Genomic DNA, 20,043 nt, shown 5'->3' with positions numbered 1-20,043 from the left:
GAGAATACACCCCTGTCTGACTCCACGTTCGGGCTTAAATGGATGGGAAAACTCATTGTTCATTCTGACTCTCGTAATTCCATCCATATATAGAGTCTGAACAAGGGAGACGAGGTGGTCCGGTATTCCCATCTCTTGCATCACGTCGAACATTTTCTTCCAGTTGATGCAGTCAAAAGCCTTGGCGTAGTCAATGAATTATAATTTTGGGGGTTTGGTTTTTATTACACGATGTTATTCCTTCACCGTGGAAGTCAATCGTGAACATTTGTTGAGTACGTATTTCATTAGAAAAATTGGTACCCGCCTGGCCTGCGGGATTCGAACACCGGTGCATCGCTACATACGAATGCACCGGACGAGTGACTTCCACAAATAATTCAAGACCAAAATTAGCCAAATCGGTTCAGCCGTTCTCGAGTTTTAGCGAGACTAACGAACAGCGATTCATTTAATTTTTTTTAAGTTCCCCAAATATTTTTCTTGCGTGAGGGGCCGAACTGGGACATTGGGGAGAGTTGCGCGTCTAGTTATAGTGTTGACGGTGAAATCTCCCCTACATCACCCGGGTTCTGTCCCGGGCGACGAGCGAGAGTGCAGAGGAGTCGTTTAATGGGTGGGCCTTTAACATCTTCGACCATTTAGTTCAACATGCCCTACGCAAACCACGCACAGGAGGCTCGGAATTCGGCCCGAAAATAAAGCCGGATCCATACTAAGAGTAAACCTCTCCCCGTACAATATCATCATCTGACCGATTAAAAATTAGCAACCGATACCCGGGTACCCTTTATATTCTTGGTACAAATGTATAGTAACTTAAAAAAGAAAATTGAACTTTCACATTTTTGGAAAGTATTTATAATTGAATATAACAGTTGAATTTCGTATAGTGTTCTTAGGAATTCTAAAGCATGTATAAAACGTGTGTGGGTTCACTGTAAATTTCTCATTTCTGAAACGGCCAGGTAAGTATATAAACATCTAAAAGGAAACGCCATAAACCTAAGAGATAGATAGATAAGTATATAAACTAAGGGGATATTTAAGAGCATATATTTAGTTGACACAACATACTTGTTGCCAGTTGATTTGCTATTCGGGTTCCCGCCAAAAAGTTTGTACATCCGATCAAAATTCGCTTAAGTCCGGCGGCAGTCACAATACAACACAAGATTCATTGACAGATGCCTGAATCTCGCTAACGACATTTTCAAAATAAGTTTGAATCTATAGAAGTTCCAAACAACAGCATTGGGACCATCAGTCTACGCAGCAATTACACCCATTCGACGGTAGATCTTGCCTTTGTCATTAATCTCCCAAAAGCTTAAATTACTGGCTTCTCGTGTTCTTCTAAAAGGCCTATTGTACTCCTAGTGAATTTCTCCTCGGAGTATTTTTATCTCATCGAACATCTATTCTTAATATTTCATCTCTCTTTTTATTTCCATTTTAATTTCATTATATATTCTGCTTTTTAGTTGTGTCCATTCCACACTCATCATTTCGTTCTCTTTACATTCCGATCTTTGTTTAGTATGTTTCGTCTTGTTCCAAAAGGCTTGGCTCTTAACCTCGGTTTCTTTTGCTTATCATATAAATCAAACAAACGAAAAATAAAATGAAAATAAACTGCCATCTGTCATTTATAACACATTATTTATTGATTTTTATTAACTCTTTTAATACAACTGTAGAAAAGACGTGAATAAAGAGATGCAGGAAGGTAACTAATAAATACAATACATTTACTGTATGGAATTCAAGTCAATATAAGTTTTAAACGCGTTTAATAACACGTAAAATGATATACCTAGTACTTTAACATCATTTTGATTATTGGTATTGTTTTGTTAAGTAATAAATAAGTAATCAAGGGCAAATCACGGTCGTCTGGCCCTATACTGGGACTCTGTCGCAACCAAATTATGGATCGTACGTATTTAAGACATGAAATACATTTTCAGATTTAGAAGTCACCGGTATATCGAGGAGTGGTCGGGTTAGAAAGAAGAGTTCCAAGCTAATGGACTTTGAGTCGCCCGACGATATCGAGACTAGGTTCAGGCGCCAGACACCCGTCAAGACATACACCACAAGTCGTCAGGAGGAACCTGACTACAGTATCCAGGAAACACCACAGAGGCCGGTCGAGGAGGTGAACACTGCATCGGGAAGCGAATCTGATTATTATGAGAATAATGCTGAAAACGCTGATAGGTAAAGCTTCACCACTGGTAGCCAGAAAATAGTCCCTTGAGTAACTTCTTAGCATTATTCACTTAAACACCTCCTTATTCTATATTAAACAAAAAAAAACTGTATACACATTATGTTACAACATTCAAGTTGAGTTGAATAAATCTGTTTTAAACATAAGTAAATAATCTCTGAAAACATAAGAACATAAAATTTATTATTTACATGAAATGTATAATACTCTAATTCTTATTCATCTTTCTTTCTTCTTCTTCTTCTTTGTCGTTTCCTCATTCCTGAGGGTCGTGACCACCTTGGTCCAGTTTTTGCACCAGCTTCCTCCAATGTTGCCTGCATTCGGCCTGCTTAATGGCGCCTGGGACTCTGGTGTTTGTGGCCTCCTTGATAATGTCCGTCCACCTTTAGGTTACCTAAAAACTAGCAATGTTCTCTTAATATATAATTAATTTAATAGCTGTGTATTTGTTATAATATAACTGCTATGGTTATATTGTTTGTTAATTGAACTTACAGATATATTGAAAAATAGTTTTGTAGTCCGGGCTGATTAATGCGATAGCTGTACTGCATGTCAAAGTAATTATCTGACAACTTATCAAAAGTGGAAAGACAAATTTCGAATAATATATTAAAAACCCAGTGCAAATTAAATTCACAATAATGAATAATTTCACCTCTAGCTTGGAATCAGACAGTTCAGTTTCCGAAGAGGGATCGGCCCGTACTCCGGCTAACTCATTGTACATGATGGAGAAGAATAGTAAGAAGAAACTAATTGTGAAGGATGGCCGAGTTATTGGCAGGGCTAAAGCTCAGAGAAAAGATAAAGGTATCTTTTTTTCCCCTAAGTAATCATTGCAACTTCAAACAGACCGATAGGTGAGATCACGGGCTCTACCTTAGAGAATTGCTAACACAGACCTTAGCAAGAGTGGTGCTTTCCTGAATCTACCACCAGATCAGAATAGGCACAGACTGAGAATATCCAGTGAGAAACTCAGTGGGTTGTGTCTATGGGAAAGCTGTTATTGCCCTTTGTTAAACTTGTATTATATACAAAAAAACATAAACAAACAGTTCCTAACTAAGTATATTGGTACGATGAGAAATTGCTTAAACTATGTATGAGATGAAATTTTATAAATATTTTCAAAGTTCCTACTATTTTATTTTTTTTTTTTTTTTTATTGCCTAGATGGTTGGACGAGCTCACAGCCCACCTGATGTTAAGTGGTTACTGGAGCCCATAGACATCTACAACGTAGACGCGCCACCCACCTTGAGATACAAGTTCTAAAGTCTCAGTATAGTTACAACGGCTACCCCACCCTTCAAACCGAAACGCATTACTGCTTCACGGCAGAAATAAGCAGAGCGGTGGTACCTATCCGCGCGGACTCACAAGAGGTCCTACCACCAGTAATTACGCAAATTATAATTTTGCGGGTTTGATTTTTATTACACGATGTTATTCCTTCACCGTGGAAGTCAATCGTGAACATTTGTTGAGTACATATTTCATTAGAAAAATTGGTACCCGCCTGCGGGATTCGAACACCGGTGCATCGCTTCAACACGAATGTACCGGACGTCTTATCCTTTAGGCCACGACGACTTCAAAAGTGCAATCTGGCCAAGCCCTGATGTATGCCATCATATTCATTTGAAACTAACCATGAAAAAACCATCCCTGAAGTATATTTAGTACATACAATAGGTCTTCTTATCAAGAAGTGAAAGGTTATGTGGTTTAATGGCGTCATTTCGATTAATATGTGACGTTTATATTTGTAATTAAAGATCTGTTTTATTTGATATTAGTATAAAGAATTAGACGTTTTTAATTGAACTTCAATTATGTTTATCTCATTCAAATGACTGAAGTTTTTGTCAATACATTTTTTCCAAACTTTGAACTTTAAATGATTTTACTGTAATGTTATGAATATGCCGCTTAAACCAAATAGCATTTAACCTGTCGTTACGTTATGGTCTTATGTTGATGGATTTAATGAATATAATATGACAGCAACTTGCTTATTTCTGCTGCAAAACAATGCCATACAAATTAATATTGTAAATACGAAAATAAGTCTGTCTGTTAGGTTTCTACATTCAAATTAATGAACCGATTTTGATAAAATTCTGTATAGAAATAGTTTGGCTTTATCTACCTATATAAGGGGTCATCCATAACTTACCTCACACGTTGATGGGGAGGGGGCTATTACCGAAATGTGACATAGTGTGACATAGTGGGCATAGGGGGTCAATAGTTTTGTGACGTCAAAAACATGTTAAAATTTAAAATATTAAAACCCGAAGTTTAGATGTGAATAAAAAACTTCAATTACTGATACTTCTTGTGAGTCCAGGTACCACCTGAGGTAGGTACCACCACGCTGCCTATTTCTGCTGTGAAGCAATAATGCGTTTCGGTTTGAAGGGTTGGGCAGCCATTGTAACTATATGAGACCTTAGAACTCATATCTTAAGGCGAGTGGTGACGCATTTACGTTGTAGATGTCTATGGGCTCCAATAACCACTTAACACCAGGTGGGCTGTGAGCTCGTCCACCCATCTAAGCAATAAAAAAAATAAAAAAAAATTACTAAACATATTGATACCACTGTAATACAATGTGTACCAAATTACTGTACCTTCACAGGAAAAACACGCATTACAGCCTATATGATGTGGGCGAAAGAGGCCCGTAATGAACTGCTTAAGAAACATCCCGACATGGATTTCTCGGCTATATCAAAACGACTTGGAGAAATGTGGTCTAATGTGAGTATATTGTAATAATTAGAAAAAAGTTTTGGGTTTTAAAAAAAGAAAGTTTTGGTCGGATGGTCTTATTAAGCAATTGCAAAACTTTTATGGTGGGCTCTGAAAGCGGCGACAGAATCAAGAAATTCCGTAACGAAAATAAAACCTAACACCGCCCACTCCGCCCACCATATAGCTCGCGTTTAACACATTCACACGTTACGCTTGTAAGTATAGTGTTTGTCGATAAGCGCGCGGCGTGACGTCGCACTGTATGCGCATCATGTAAAGTCTGCCCATCTCTCTCTCTCGCGCGGTCAAGCTTATGAGTGTGAAGGGGACAGTTAATGTTTTGCTTTTGTTAATGTTTATAAATATAGCGTGGTCTTATCTTATTATTGTCTAATTATAATTGCATAAGTTGATAAAAAATGCTATGCAATAGCTTTACCGTGGCACTCCCCGAGGGCCACGCATGTTTTCTATTTTCTATACTATTCCATTTTTCTATATCGCTGATCGCTATATCTATTAACTGACCGATAGGTGGGATAGGACCATTAGGTCACGACCATCAGCAGTGAGGAAACGACGCGAGGAGGAGTTGTAGTAGCTATGTATCAATTATCAGAAAAAAAAAAGTTTTAAGTCTTTTTGTCGGGTCTGCTGTGGTCGTTATAGTTTAAAAAAGGCCCACTTTAATAAAAAATATTCAGAGTATTCCTCTGTATGAAGTAGTTGAAGTATTCGTGAATTCCTAATGAATGTTTCAGGTGAATTACAACGAGAGATACTTGTGGAAGCGCAAAGCTAAGAGATTCGCCATACAGAAGGAGCAAAACAATCAAGTTATCAACAAAATCATATCCAATCCGAGTAAGTTTACACTTTATAGACTTATTGTTTGCCTTTGAGAAGACTGACTTCTTACACACAAGGCGTGACGAGGCGACATTTACGTCGTGATGTCACAGCCCCATAGATATCATGACGTAAATGTCGTCTTGTGACATGAAGTCGTCGGACGGCAAGTCTGAAATTGTAATAAATTATAATATTAAAATGTTTGTGCCCCACTCTTTAAACTGGAACATGTAACTGTTACGCCATTATTCATTCATCTTGGAAGTAGTTCGTGGCCATTTTATTTTTTATTGGTTATATGGGTGGACGATCTCACGACCCGCCTGGAGTTGAGGGGTTACCGAAGCCCATAGACATCTACTACGTAAATGGCGCCACCCACCTTGAGACATTTTTTTTCCTACCTAAGCTGAGAGCCTTGAGAGGCTATATCAGCGTAGCCTTAACTAGTAGGTGAGCTCACGGGGCTCAAACCTGATGACGTTGCTAACACTGACCCTAGCAAGAGCAGTGCTTCGCAGAATCTACCACCGGATCGGAACGCGACCCACTGAGAAGATAAGGCGAGAAACTCAGTGGGCTGTGTCTGAGGGTTAATTTACTCGTCGAGCCCTTCGTCGCAAGCGACGGGTTCGATGAGGACGATGACCGGCCTTGAGACCTGAGTTCTAAGTAACATTTATAGAAGTCTAACTTCTCCCGCAGGTGTGAGGCCGGCGAACCCCGGGCCGGGCCGTCCATCCGTCGGGCGCCCCCCGCGCACCCCCGCCGCCGCACCCCCCGCACCCCCCCAGCTCGCCATCACGGTAACTACACCAAACTTACTCGTTGAGCAAATATTAGGAACCGAGCCATTACTAGAGCTTATGGACATCACATACACACCTCGGCAGTCGAGGTCAGAGTAATTAACCTTCAATCTGGCATTGGTGACTGTAAGATCGAAAAGGGTTTTGATTCGCTGAGGGTTTTTGTGAAGTATACATGACTAGTGATCCGCCCTCGCTTCGCATCGGTAACTATAATTTGTTATTGATCTTGTAGGGGCAGTAGTAGTTAAGCTGCTTCAACTAACTAGATTGTCTAGACATTGACACTTGAGGCTAGGTAACACAGAGAGAATGGATATTGTTATATCGCTTACTTAACGTATATTGTATACAGGGTGTCCCAGAAAGAATTAATAATCCTGAAACACCCCTTAGTAGAGCTATTGAGGACACAAAAAAAATTCTCAGATAGTACCCAAATTACGTATTTTAAAAAAGTTCATATTTTCCATACCATTCCAAATAAATGAAATCCATAGGCTTTTTGGTGTTATAATATTCTACATGGACTATATGTACTAAGGAATATCCAGTAAATCGTATGAGTAGCTAGTGTAGTGAAACTTCTTTAGAATCGTGATTTCAAACTCGATAAACCAGAAAAAATAAGTCCATAGAGACACAAACACATAAATGTATAGGATTCAGCCGGCGAGAGAATGAGATAGAAGACGTTAGACGTTCTCAGTGTAGTGTTTTTTTAACACAGCGCCATCTATGAATTTTTTTAACACTAACGTGTGTATGAAACCTCTTGTAGTGAATTTTAATTTAGGATTATACGTGAAGTTAAAATATCAATTCACAGAGGGCGCTACCTCATACTATAAAAGATGATTTACAAAAATTATTTAGTAATGAATTTTTATTTACATATACTTAGACATTTAGGATAATTGTATTTTAATTTTTGAAGGTTTCACTTCTACCACGTGTGAATTGCACACATGTATTTTTTTTATTGCCTAGATGTGATTGTAAGGCAATAGTTACAGTTTCCGAAGCGAAGGGACGGCGCGTCGCTAGTAAGTAATAAAATGGTGTTTGAATTATAATGTTTTAATACTTTACGTTAGGCCTCGTCGTCGTGTAGCACCGCGGCCCTTTACCGCGTGACGGGCTGCGCGCCGGTCGACGTGGCGGCCCACCTGCGGCTGCTGGGGGAGAGCCTCGCCATCATCGGCGCTAGGCTCAAGGAGCACGAGGTAGCTTAGTTGAGCTTTTGTTATTGTGACCGGCCTCTGAGAACTGAGGTATCAGTTCTGTCAGTAGTCATCATAGATGGGTGGACGAAGTCAGTTCACCTGGTGTTAAGTGGTTACTGGAGCGCCCATAGACATCTACAACGTAAATGCGCCACCCATCTTGAGATATAAGTTCTAAGGTCTCAAGTGTAGTTACAACGGCTGCCCCACCCTTCGAACCGAAACGCAACGGGCATGTTCAAAGATTACAAACATACATACGTCTGAAGCATACCCGATCCTGTAGACCGAATGGTAAACAGTCGACGTCGCTCAAAACACGTCATTACGGATCCTCCCGATCCATTAACAGTGCTTTTAGGTACCACAAGCACCGGTCAGCGTCCTCGTCGAACCCGTCGCTTGCGAGGAGGGCTCGGTGAGCGAATTAACCCATAGACACAGCCCACTGAGTTTCTCGCCGGATCTTCTCAGTGAGTCGCGTTTCCGATCCGGTGGTAGATTCTTCGAAGCACGGCTCTTGCTAGGGCCAGTGTTAGCAACACTCCGGTTTGAGCCCCGTGAGTTCACCTACACACGTTAGGGTGAACCTGAAATAGCCGGCTATGGAATGAGCTCCCCTCCACGGTGTTTCCCGAGCGCTATGACATGTCCTTCTTCAAACGAGGCTTGTGGAGAGTATTAAGCGGTAGGCAGCGGCTTGGCTCTGCCCCTGGCATTGCTGCAGTACATGGGCGACGGTAACCACTCAGCATCAGGTGGGCCGTATGCTCGTCTGCCTACAAGGGCAACAAAAAAAAAGCCTCAAGGCCATCAGCATAGGTAGGATTAAAAAAACGTCTGAAGCTATTAAAAACATCGTTGCATCGCTACATACGAATGCCCCTGTAAGTCTCTGTGGTCCGTTCCCCCCAGGGTCAGATCGCGGTGTCGGGCTCCGTGTCGGTGTTGCTGGACACGCTGGTGTGCGCGCTGGGTCCGCTGGCGGCGCTGACCCGCGCGCTGCCCGGCGTGGCGCCGCCGCCCGCGCTGCTGCAGGACACGCTCCACAATATCGCCTACATCATGCCAGGCCTCTAAGAAGACCCAGGACTTCCCGATCACAAACGATCCACGTTCTCAAATTTTGTTAAACTGTAATTAGGTGTTTTTTTTATGAATAAATAATGCGAATTTGGTTTTTTTGTTTATTAATTGATTGATTATTTAAAATGATGGGAGCTTTTTTTTTAAGGGATTTTATGACCCGGTAACGAAGACCTTTAAGTCATGTCTTATTTTAATTATTTTTCTGAAAAATAATAATCTGGAGTGAAATGAAATGAAGATAAGATGATATGGAATGAAATATAATAAAATATAATCTCAGTAAAATGGTGATCACTTACTGAGATTTATTCAGTGGCCTTTTTGGAAGATCCCGAGAAGCTACGTCCAGCGATTTTATTTCATTTTCCCACATTTGTGCACTTTCACAGATATTAAACAGTTAATATACCACCGTTATTACACATTTAAATCTGAAGAAACACTAAACAGACAAAATAAAACAAAACATACAATTTCACTGCTCGCGTTCCCGCCAAAAAAAAAGAAACAAAAATGGGAGCGTTAATCGTTGTCAATGGACAACGAGAATTCTAGGTGTAAAGTCAGGCTTGCATTAAATCGCCTCGTTAATTCAATACACTGCTATACCACGAGCAGGAATTTGATTCTTGCCCGGAATCAAGATATAAATATCTTAATAATCTAAGGATTCGTGTGAGGATACATCGTGCTGCTCTTGACCCTGTTCTAGTTTCAACGGAGTCTATCGATGCATTCATTTCCCTGTCTAGCTAGATCTGATAGTAATCTATTAGTTGGCTTAAAGGTGTCGTTGCCGGGCCATACAAATCAAAAGGACCTATTAATGCAGTTTTAAATGTTCTTTCAAGTATTTTTTTTTTTAAATATCTTTGATGGGTTGTCGAGCTCACAACCCACCTGCTGTTAAGTGGTTACCGGAGCCCATAGATATCTACCACGTAAATGCGCCACCCACCTTGAGATATAAGTTCTAAAGTCTCAAGTATAGTTACAACGGCTGCTCCAACCTTCAAACCGAAACGCATTACTGCTTCACGGGCTATAGTAAAAAGAAAGGGTTGTCTGTAAAGTCTGTTTACGGACGATAATTTTACGTGATAACGTCAGTAGCAGAACTATTCGAACTGCTAGCTCTGACGTTACGCGAGAAGAGAGATAATTGTGTCACAAGCCAACGCTGGCCGATCGTGCCTCTCTATCACTTGTTCAACGCTCTCGCTTGCACGCTCAGGCGGAACGTGACACTTTTTCGTGCTTGCAACCGGTGTTCATCGATTTATTAACGAGATAAAAAGGTCATCTTATAAACAAAACAAAAACTACAAAACTGCAGTAAAATTTACAAACTTTATTCATATACTCACAAACACAATAATACACTAAACTATACCTAATAGTATCTTATAAACTTAATTACAACTTTAAACTACTTAAACACGAATGAGATTTACAATTTTATGACTTATCGTAATATTAACAGATACATTGGTACCGGCGTGTTATTGGAGCCGAGTTATACTCCCACTAAACCAAAGAGCCACTGGGCCACAGCAGAAAATGCTACAGGCTGTGAACATGTACAGAATTACATGGAGACTTTGTTTTAAGTGTTCATGTGAACACGGAGAACATCACAAATAAACAAAAAGATAAACGATAAGTATTAGTAGTAGTAGATGAGGATTAGCATAAATGGTTGTCTGGAAAACATCGCTTTTAGCGATAAGACCGCCTATCGTACAAATGTATCTGCTTGTTTACTATTTTTGAATGTAAATTGTGTATTGGTGTGCGACAAAGCGTATTCTCATTCTCTCATTCTCTCTCTCTCTCTCTCTTTCTATTTTCTGCGATTTTCCTGAATCGTGTATATAGATGAAAAACCAATTTTACGGTTTAATCTTGCGTCGTATCGACTCAACGACTTTAGGCGTTTGCTACAAAGAAAAATGTAAAGAATTCGAAGCATTGGAAATAATGATAGTAAAAAAAATTACATGTGTGCAATTCACACGTGGTAGAAGTGAAACCTTCCAAAATTGAAATACAATTATCCTAAACGTCTCAAGTATATGTAAAATTTTGTCATTAGTAAATAATTGTAAGGCAGCGCCCTCTGTGAATTGATATTTTAATTTCACGTATAATCCTAAATTAAAATTCACTACAAGAGCTTTCATACACACGTTAGTATTAAAAAATCTCACAGATGGCGCTGTATTAAATAGTATGTATATTTCTGTCTCATTCTTTGCTGGCTTCATCCTACACATTTTTGTATTTGTGTCTCTTACCTGTCGTTTTTTCCGTTGCATCCGTTGAAATCACAACGATTCTAAAGAAGTTTTCACTTCAAAAAAACGCGATATTAAATCGTAAAATAAGTCTTTAATTATAAACAAGTGTTCTAATTTCGCTGGCCGTGCTATAAAAGCTTCGTTTTAACAGATTTACTGCTATGTAGGTCACCGATGTCCTACGCGGTGCACTGAAGTAATTATGTGGATTTCTGTTACTAAGGCCTGGTCTGGATTGCCAAACTGCGCCTTCTTTTGTTTGTTAATGTATTAGTCTTTTATTTTTTCAAGAAATAGATTATTTCTCAGTATCGTTCGGATTCGTCTTTCCCAGAGTCTACTAGATCTCCCAGAGACTACTGATGGTAGGACTTCTTGTGAGTCCGCGCGGGTAAGTACCACCGCTCTGTCTATTTCTGCCGTGAAGCAGTAATGCGTTTTACGTTGTCTATGGGCTCCAGTAACCACTTATCACCAGGTGGGCTGTGAGCTCATCCACCCATTTAAGCAATAAAAAAAAAACCGGCATCTTAGCAAGAAGATTGAAGAGAGAAATCGTCATAATTACTTCAGTGCGCCGCGTAGGGCACCGGTGATCTACATGGCAGTCAAAGGGTTAAGAGGGTGTCCATTAATTACGTGAGGTGTTTTTGAGATTTTTTTAACCCCCCCTCCCCCAAGTGAGATTTGAAAAGATTTAGCGTCATCCCCTCCCCCCCTTAGAACACCTCACATAATTAATGGACGCCCCCCCAGGACGCTAATTTTAGTGTTGTTTATTGAGCACACCACTAATGTTCGTATAGTCGGCGGGAGGTCCGATTAGAGCAGGCGCCCCCTGCAGTTGGGCGCGCCGCAGTGGCAGTAGAGGACCTTCCCGGGGACCGAGCCCACGTCGTAGTTGTAATTCCAGGTGAGCTCGGTCCCGGCGCGCACGTGGCACAGCGCGAAGAACGCCACCCACGGGAACCGCGGGTCGTGCGTGTCCACGAACACGTTCTGCACGAACACGTTCGGGGAGCACGAATGCTGTGCAAGACGCAAACGGGCCATTTTAATGATAAATACATAAATATAGGGCAATATAGGGCAACAAATTTACGATCATCCGACCCCATGTATATATATATATATATATGACGGTAGGCAGCGGCTTGGCTCTGCCCCTGGCATTGCTGAAGTTCATGGGCGACAATAACCAGTCACCATCAGGTGGTCCATATGCTCGCCTACCTACTTACAAGGGCAATAAAAAAAATCATTTTTTTATTGCATAGTGGAGTCCATAGACATCTACAACGTAAATGCGCTACCCACCTTGAGTTTTTTTATTTTTTTTTATTGCCCTTGTAGGCAGACGAGCATACGGCCCACCTGATGGTGAGTGGTTACCGTCGCCCATGGACTTCAGCAATGCCAGGGGCAGAGCCAAGCCGCTGCCTACCGTATAAGCTCTAAGGTCTCAAGTATAGTTACAACGGTTACCCCACCCTCCACAGCAGAAATAAGCAGAATGATGATGATATAGTATGATTCGCGTTGTGATGTCCACGGACTACTGTGACTGCTCAACGCCGGATGTATTGTTAGCTCGGTACAATCGTCTAAGCAAAAGATGTACAACTTATCATGACATTTAAGCTTTAAGCTCAGCGTTGACATCTGGCAACGTTTGTTTTTTTTAATTTATATGAGCTTGTGTACTCACGTTGAGGTACCGGCCGATGTTCCCCTGCACCTTCGCGTCCATGATGTAGCAGGCCTCGTCGGCGCCGTACAGCTGACGCACGGACCTGCGCGACACGACATCAAAATACAGGAACAATCTTAACCGCACACACACACACCCACACACCATCGCTCAAAAACACACACACACACACCAACGCTCAAAAACACACACACACACACACATACACTCGTTCAAACACACCCACCCACACACACACACACACACACACAGACACTCGCTCGCTCACACACACACACACACACACACACACACACACCCAAACTTGCTCAAACACACGCACACACTCACATGACCACATCCACATACGCGCATACATGGAATATACTTCCTTACTAGACAAATCAGCGCATTGGTCATTTCAAGATCGTCCATTGACATCAATAATCATTTGAAGGTGTCCCCCCCAACCCCCCGCACGTCTCACCTGTGTTTAGGCACGAACTCGTTGGCGCCCATCCCGGCCTGCGCCGTGAACCTGGACGGCTCCCGGACTGCAACAGAGGACGCGCCCGGGTCAGTGAGTACGCTGAGTACTACACGCTGACTAAACTATACGGAACTATCACTCTACAGTCTGAAATTTGAACTAGCTCAAACTGAGACCTCACAACTCATGTCTCAAGGTAGATGGCCGCATTTACGTTGTTCGGATTCGTCTTTCCCAGAGCCTACTAGATATTCCGGCGCCTTAGTGAGATAGATAATTGAAGAGAGAAGTGAGTTGAATGCGCCGCGTAGGGCACCGGTGACCTACATGGCAATCAAAGGGTTAAATATACACTAATAATGAAAATTTAATTTAAAGAAAAAATACAACAAAATTTCTTCGTCAATGGTTTTTCATGTCTACGGCTGAGGGCTGGACGTGTCCATGGACACATTAATACGACCACACTAAACCCTCACCCTCGTCGTCGTCGCTTATGGTGATGCAATCTTCCCCGGGAGCCGGTTCTTTGGTCTTGTCCTTGTCCTTGTCTCTCTCTTTCTCCTTCTCCTTCTCCTTCTCTTTCGAAGACTTCTCTTTATCCTCGTCTTGTTTCTTTTTGGCACGCTGTCTCAATCTCTTACTGCGGACGCAACAAATTAATTATTATAACCCGAAACGCTATCATCTATGGACGTAACAATACGTCCACGTGTAGACATTAATTAATTAAAATTAAATTCTTTTTTTTCAGGAATTTGACTAGTTCCATATGTTTAAATAGCATCAAATAATTTACATTTCAACAGGTCAAAGGCTATTTGGTTTAGGGGACATTTCGCTTATCACGCGACAGCTATCTTTGCAATTAAAAGTCCGTTTTATTTAAGTTAATTGAACTTTAATTAAGTTTACTCCATTCAAATAGATGAATAAGTATTTTTGTTGTTATAATATTTTTTCTAAATTTAAAACTTCAAACGGCTCTCCTGCAAAGTTGCAAAAATGTCGGTTAAACCACACATTCTTTCACCTCTCGATTTATACATTATTGCTATTACACAATTTTATACATTCTATAGAAAAAAAAACACGTGTGGCACTCGGGGACTGCCGCGGTAAAGCTATTGCATTGCTTTTTTTATCAACTTATGTAAATATAATTAGACAATAATAATTTAATATAAAAACAATAATAAAATAAGACCACGCTATATTTATATACATTAACAAAAGCAAAACATTAATTGTCCCCTTCACACTCATAAGCTAGACCGCGCGAGAGAGAGAGAGACAGACTTTTCATGATGCGCATGCAGTGCGACGTCACGCCGCGCGCTTATTCACAAACACTACCCGAGCGCAACGCGTGAATGTGTTGAACGCGAGCTATATGGTAGACGGAGTGGGGGTGTTAGGTTTTATTTTCGTTACGGAATTTCTAGATTGGGTCGCTGCGCTCAAAGTCCACGATAAAATCTATGCAATAGTTTAATAACTATAAAGACACAAATAAAAATAAATTCTGGTCATTATCTTAATCTACATTTCGGTTTGGGTTTGGGGGGTACGACCACTCACCTGAACTTGGTGACGGGCAGCCCCAGGCACCCCGGCTGGAAGTCGCAGTCCTCGGACTCGTCCTTGGAGGCGGCTTCGAAATCGTAGTCGTCTGACGAGGACTCCTCGTGCTCGTCGGAGCTGGCCCCCTTCGCACCGGATTCCTGCTGCGGAACATTATTCAGTTGTCAAGCCCTAAACACTTCATTTCGGATCCTCCCGATCCACTAAAGGTGCTTTTAGGCACCTCAAGCACCGTTATCATCGAACCCGTCGTTGCGACGAAGGGCTCGGCGAGTAAATTAACCCACAGACACAGCCCACTGAGTTTCTCGCCGGATCTTCTCAGTGGGTCGCGTTACCGATCCGGTGGTAGATTTTGTGGAGCACTGTTCTTGCTAAGGTTAGCGTTAGCAACAACGTCAGGTTTGAGCCCCGTGAGCTAACCTTGTACCTACAGCACGTCAGTATTCTGTGTATTACTCTAATGAAAGGACGTGTCCACAGAACACCATCACTTGTTTAATTAACAATACTCGCTCACCATAATATTTGAATGGCTACACAAACATAACTATATACAACAGTATAACCTACTAGCCCGGTGACGCATGGTCTCTCAAGACCATCAGCTTAGGTAGGAAAAAATAAGTTGTCAAATGATGAGGAAGTCTCATGTTCTGACTACAGACCACACTACCTCTGGACCAATTCATTAAATCAGTGCATAGCTGGGTGTCGAACGCGCGACCCGCCCGACGCTGAACCGTCACCACGCGCCCGTTATGCCTACTGTTCTACCTTCACACCACCAGCAGCCACGGAGGGCCGGCGTGCACGTACCGCGCCCAGCTTCTTGTCAGCCTCCGAGATGTCCTCCTCGTAGCCCTCCTTCATCTGCTCCACCACCTCGATGTAGTCCAGCTCGGCGAGGTACTCGTCGCCTTCGTTGAGTCCGTCCTGCAAGACAAGCTGGATATAGACATGTCAAGAGGAACACTAGGGGGAGCATGCATGGCTTTAACCATTGAAAGTATACGGCCCCTATGCCATCAGAAATGTCGTCACATCACACATCATGGCGACACGGCGATGGTAGAAACGAGTTGACGGGGTATTGTATCGGTGAGCGTTCGTGAGCGCGCACTAACCAAGTTAGCGGTGGCGTCGGTGAGCAGGTTTCCCGCGTACACGCACAGGAAGGAGCCCTTGGGCACGTCGTTGAGCGCCCGGATGCCCCAGCCGCGGTTCTGAGTTTTGAACACCTAAAACGAACACATCTATTACAAATTGTAACTATACTGAGACCTTAGAACTTGTATCTCAAGGTGGGTGGCGCATTCGGTCGTAGATGTCTATGGGCTCCAGTAACCACTTAACGCTAGGTGGGCTGTGAGCTCGTCCACCCATCTAAGCAATAAATTAATAAAAAATACTGCCTTGAGACATGAGTTCTAAGGTCTCAGTTTTTACAACACAATGGCTGCCCCACCCTTTAAATCGAAACGCATTACTGCTTCACGGCAGAAATAGGCAGAGCGGTGGTACATACCCGTCAGCCCAAACTCCCAATTTTACTAAGAGGTTAGCTCATTGAAATCCGTTTCATTTCACCTCCCATACAACAGGCACTGCCTCAATCTTGATCGCAAATGATTCGGCTGTTTGTACCATGATTCCTTTGCATTTCCGACGTACGAATCAAAACCGAATATTATAGAGGGACTTATTGGCGGGAACGCGAGTAATGTTGTGTGATTTGTTTTATTTTTTCTATTTAGTGCTTCTTCAGGTTTAAATGCGTAATAACGGTGCTTTATTAACTGTTTAGTACAACCGTGAATGTGCACAAATGTGGGAAAATCAAACAAAGGCACTGGTCGTAACTTCTCGGGATCCTCCAAAGAGTCCACTAAAAAAGTCTCAGTAAATTAACCACATTTTACTGAGATTATAGTTCATCCCATGTCATCTCATCTCATTTCATTTCATTTCGTTTTCATATTAATCAACTTCATTTCATTATATTATTTTTCATATAAAAAAATATTCATTAAAATTAAAATAAATAATAGTTTAAATAAACTAACAAAATACGCTTTTATAGAAAATCCAACTAAAAAATAGAAAATAAATTTGAATTAAAAATAGTGAAAGAAAAAATGATTTTACTGTAAAAAAGCGTGTAAAAAAGCAAAATCATGTCCAGAGATTCCGTTACAAACATACATACGTCTGTAGCTAATAAAAGCGTATTAATAAGACTTGACCTAAAGGTCTTAGTTACCAGGTCATAAAATCCCATATAAAAAAAAAAAAGAATAATAAAGAAAAACATTAGCTCACTTGTAACTTCAATTGCAAAGGATGCTGGGCCACCCGGTTCAGGCAAGTCTGTTTGCATTTACATCTGAAAGCATAAAGTAAAGAGATATTGAGTCTATATCCGCCATGAGGTAACCAATCGTCTCCCGCGCCACAAAATGGTTTTTCATTGGACAGATGGGTGAATGAGGACACGGCTCGCCTCGTTTTCGAACTCACAGCCCACCTGGTGTTAAGTGGTTACTGTGGCCCATAGACATCCACAACGTAAATACCACCACACACCTTGAGATATAAGTTCTAAGGTCTCAGTATAGTTACAACAGTTGCCCCACTCTTCAAACCGAAACGCATTACTGCTTCACGGCAGAAATAGACAGGGCGGTGGTACCTACCCGTGCGGACTCACAAGAGGTCCTACCACCAGTAAATTATTATTTAAACACAATTATTGGCTATGGTGGGCAAGGGAGAAAGGAAAAGATCCGCCGGCCACCAAACCGTTGGTCGGATCAGGTAACCGCACTCACCGGACTCTGTTGCGACCGCCCTGAGAGAAGCCGAAAACCGAACGATATGGAAGGAATATGGTACAAAGAGCCACGAAGGGCTTTCATGGACACGACCTTCAGCAATGAAGTATGCGACTAAGAAGAAGAATGCGTTTGTAGGGTAGTTTTTTTTTATGATTGAAAGATTACCGGTGGCCCGGAGGCCTTTCCACTTTCACCAGGACAGGTGCGCGAGCAAAGGCTCAGCCAGAAGGGGTGGGATTTGCTAACAGCTGCTCGAGCGCCTCCGAAAGAGACCTAGCAACTCAAGAATTCGCGAATGAATCTACCACCGGATCGGAATCGCGACCCACTGAGAAGATCCGGCGAGAAACTCAGCGGGCACGGGCGTTAGGTTGCACGTCGACCTGTTTGTCGAGTTCGACGAGTACGGTTACCGCGGTCCCCAAGCCTGCTCCTAGTGTTAGAGTTGAAGGCGTCTAATGCAGAGGTTATTTGGTAGGCAGCGGTTTGGCTCTACCCCTGGCATTGCTAAAGTCCATGGGCGACGGTAACCACTCGCCATCAGGTGGGCCGTATGCTCGTCTGCCTACAACGGCAATAAAAAAAAATGGATCTGATGGATCCGTAAGGACGTGTTGTAGGGTGGTTAATAATTAAGGCACCTCGAATTGCACTCGTATATGCCCGAGGGTAGCGGCTCCAGCAGCCGCTTGTAGTCGTAGCCCACGTTGTGGCCGTCCAGCCCGATGGTCCGGGCGCCCTCCAGGGTCAGCTGCCAGCAGGCGCACTTCGCTTTGTCCTGACGGGAAAAAGGAACCAGTTTAATAATGACAAATATGAGTAACTAGAGCCAAACCCCGGCCTCTTTGATGGCAGGTCTACCGAGCAAATATCACCCGCTCGGTGGAAGATCTTCCCTTTGTCGTTTAAGCCTCCCAAACTGGTGACCCCGACGTGATTTGAACACGCTACCTTCTGGTCTGGAGTCAGAGCCAAGTTAAGCCTTCCAAAGAGGCTTGGCGCACTCGTTAAGTGGGGTCTTGGTTCACCGGTTCCATTACCGGTTATAAGGCTCTCCACTGACCTGACAGTCGTCGGTACAGTCGCAGCCGCAGAGGAAGTCGGGGTCCAGGTTGAGGGGCACGCCCGCCGTCGGCGTCCGCTCGGTGTTGTACGAGCAGAACTCCGGGAGCGTCTCGTCGTAGTAGTTTACGCACGGCACGGGCACGTTCTCCTTGCCGTGAGAGAGATCCTGGGAAACGGGTTGGGAAGTTAATTCTCTTTTTTTTCTACCTAAGCTGATGGTCTAGAGCAGCCTTTCGCAAAGTGGGCGATAGCGCCCCTTCGTGGGCACTGCAGGCCTAAAAGAGGGGCGTTGTATAGACTTGAGAAGCGATTTATAATTTCAATTAGGAGGATTCGTAGACATCGACTGAGCTCTCGCTATTTATTCTCAAAGTGGGCAGTAGAGAAAAAAAAATTGGGAACTCCTGGTCTAGAAAGATCATGTCAGCGTCACCGGGTTAATAGGTGAGCTCACGAACACGGACTCTAGCAAGAGCCGTGCTTCGCAGAATCTACCACCGGATCGGAAACGTGACCCACTGAGATCCGTCAAGAAACTCAAATCAAATCAAATCAAATCAAAAAAGTTTTATTCAACATAAATGAAAGTACATACTTGTTGAACGTCAAAAGAATTACCGCCAGTAATTCAGTAATTCAGTGGGCTGTGTCTGTGGGTTATTTAATTCTCGTGTCGATATCGAGCGTTAAGAGCGCTAAGATGTTCCCTAGCGCCCTCTAGTAAGCGCGCGGTCAAAATAGAATAGGTACGAATGTAACAGGTTCATTAAGAGTGCCGGGTCCAGCGCCCACACCCTGCACTATTGGTAAAGTCGACTCCGTAGATACGAGATAGCGAAAGTATTTTAAAAATGACGATCACTGAAAAATTAAGCGCGACAGAAGTGACACTTCTGTCTTAGAATCGTTAAATAAGCATTTTCATTCTCTTGATTTTCAAATGTTTTGTTTCGTCTTGAAAACTTTAGGGCTGTTGACCTCGTTGAACTGATTTTATATGTGCTTCGACACATCAGACGTGATAGTTGAAAATCATCTATAAGAAGTACAACTTCTGTTCACAATACTGTGGCTGTTCATAGACATAGGTTCA

The 20,043-nt window shown here is 42.4% G+C and overlaps 2 protein-coding genes across 5 annotated transcripts in view; one reads left to right on the top strand and one right to left on the bottom strand.

The window, feature by feature from the left end:
* The first annotated feature begins 1,651 nt into the window (after window positions 1–1,651).
* LOC114244160 (HMG box-containing protein 4) lies at window positions 1,652–9,073 on the top strand. Its single transcript, XM_028175881.2, has 8 exons — window positions 1,652–1,729; window positions 1,971–2,223; window positions 2,904–3,052; window positions 4,893–5,014; window positions 5,770–5,872; window positions 6,566–6,666; window positions 7,767–7,895; window positions 8,811–9,073. Exons 1-8 carry the CDS (start codon window positions 1,720–1,722, stop codon window positions 8,973–8,975), a joined length of 1,032 nt encoding a protein of 343 aa, XP_028031682.2. The 5' UTR covers window positions 1,652–1,719; the 3' UTR covers window positions 8,976–9,073.
* Window positions 9,074–10,315: 1,242 nt separating this feature from the next.
* The window catches only part of egg (SET domain bifurcated histone lysine methyltransferase eggless), a 42,283-nt gene continuing 32,555 nt past the window's right edge, over window positions 10,316–20,043 (bottom strand). The window contains exons 27-36 of one of the 4 annotated variants that reach the window (XM_089737263.1): window positions 18,949–19,116; window positions 18,527–18,663; window positions 17,371–17,434; window positions 16,176–16,289; window positions 15,826–15,984; window positions 15,046–15,191; window positions 13,944–14,107; window positions 13,462–13,528; window positions 12,993–13,077; window positions 10,316–12,313 (exon numbers count right to left, since the gene is read on the bottom strand). In XM_089737263.1, the coding sequence (XP_089593389.1) occupies window positions 12,107–12,313; window positions 12,993–13,077; window positions 13,462–13,528; window positions 13,944–14,107; window positions 15,046–15,191; window positions 15,826–15,984; window positions 16,176–16,289; window positions 17,371–17,434; window positions 18,527–18,663; window positions 18,949–19,116 (1,311 nt within the window). In that variant the 3' untranslated portion in view covers window positions 10,316–12,106. The remainder of the gene's footprint in view (window positions 12,314–12,992; window positions 13,078–13,461; window positions 13,529–13,943; window positions 14,108–15,045; window positions 15,192–15,825; window positions 15,985–16,175; window positions 16,290–17,370; window positions 17,435–18,526; window positions 18,664–18,948; window positions 19,117–20,043) is intronic. The other 3 variants (XM_089737264.1, XM_089737266.1, XM_089737267.1) reach the window with 3 other exon arrangements.

This window comes from Bombyx mandarina, chromosome 23, assembly GCF_030267445.1.
Source record: "Bombyx mandarina strain Sakado chromosome 23, ASM3026744v2".
NCBI lineage: Eukaryota > Metazoa > Arthropoda > Insecta > Lepidoptera > Bombycidae > Bombyx > Bombyx mandarina.
This window is presented reverse-complemented; position numbering and strand designations above follow the sequence as displayed.

What these genes read in the sequence shown, in the direction of transcription:
- LOC114244160 (XM_028175881.2), top strand. An exon ending in AGCTCAGAGAAAAGATAAAG is followed by an intron (nt 3,053 to 4,892) that starts GTATCTTTTTTT and finishes GTACCTTCACAG; the next exon opens with GAAAAACACGCATTACAGCC. An exon ending in CAAAATCATATCCAATCCGA is followed by an intron (nt 5,873 to 6,565) that starts GTAAGTTTACAC and finishes CTTCTCCCGCAG; the next exon opens with GTGTGAGGCCGGCGAACCCC.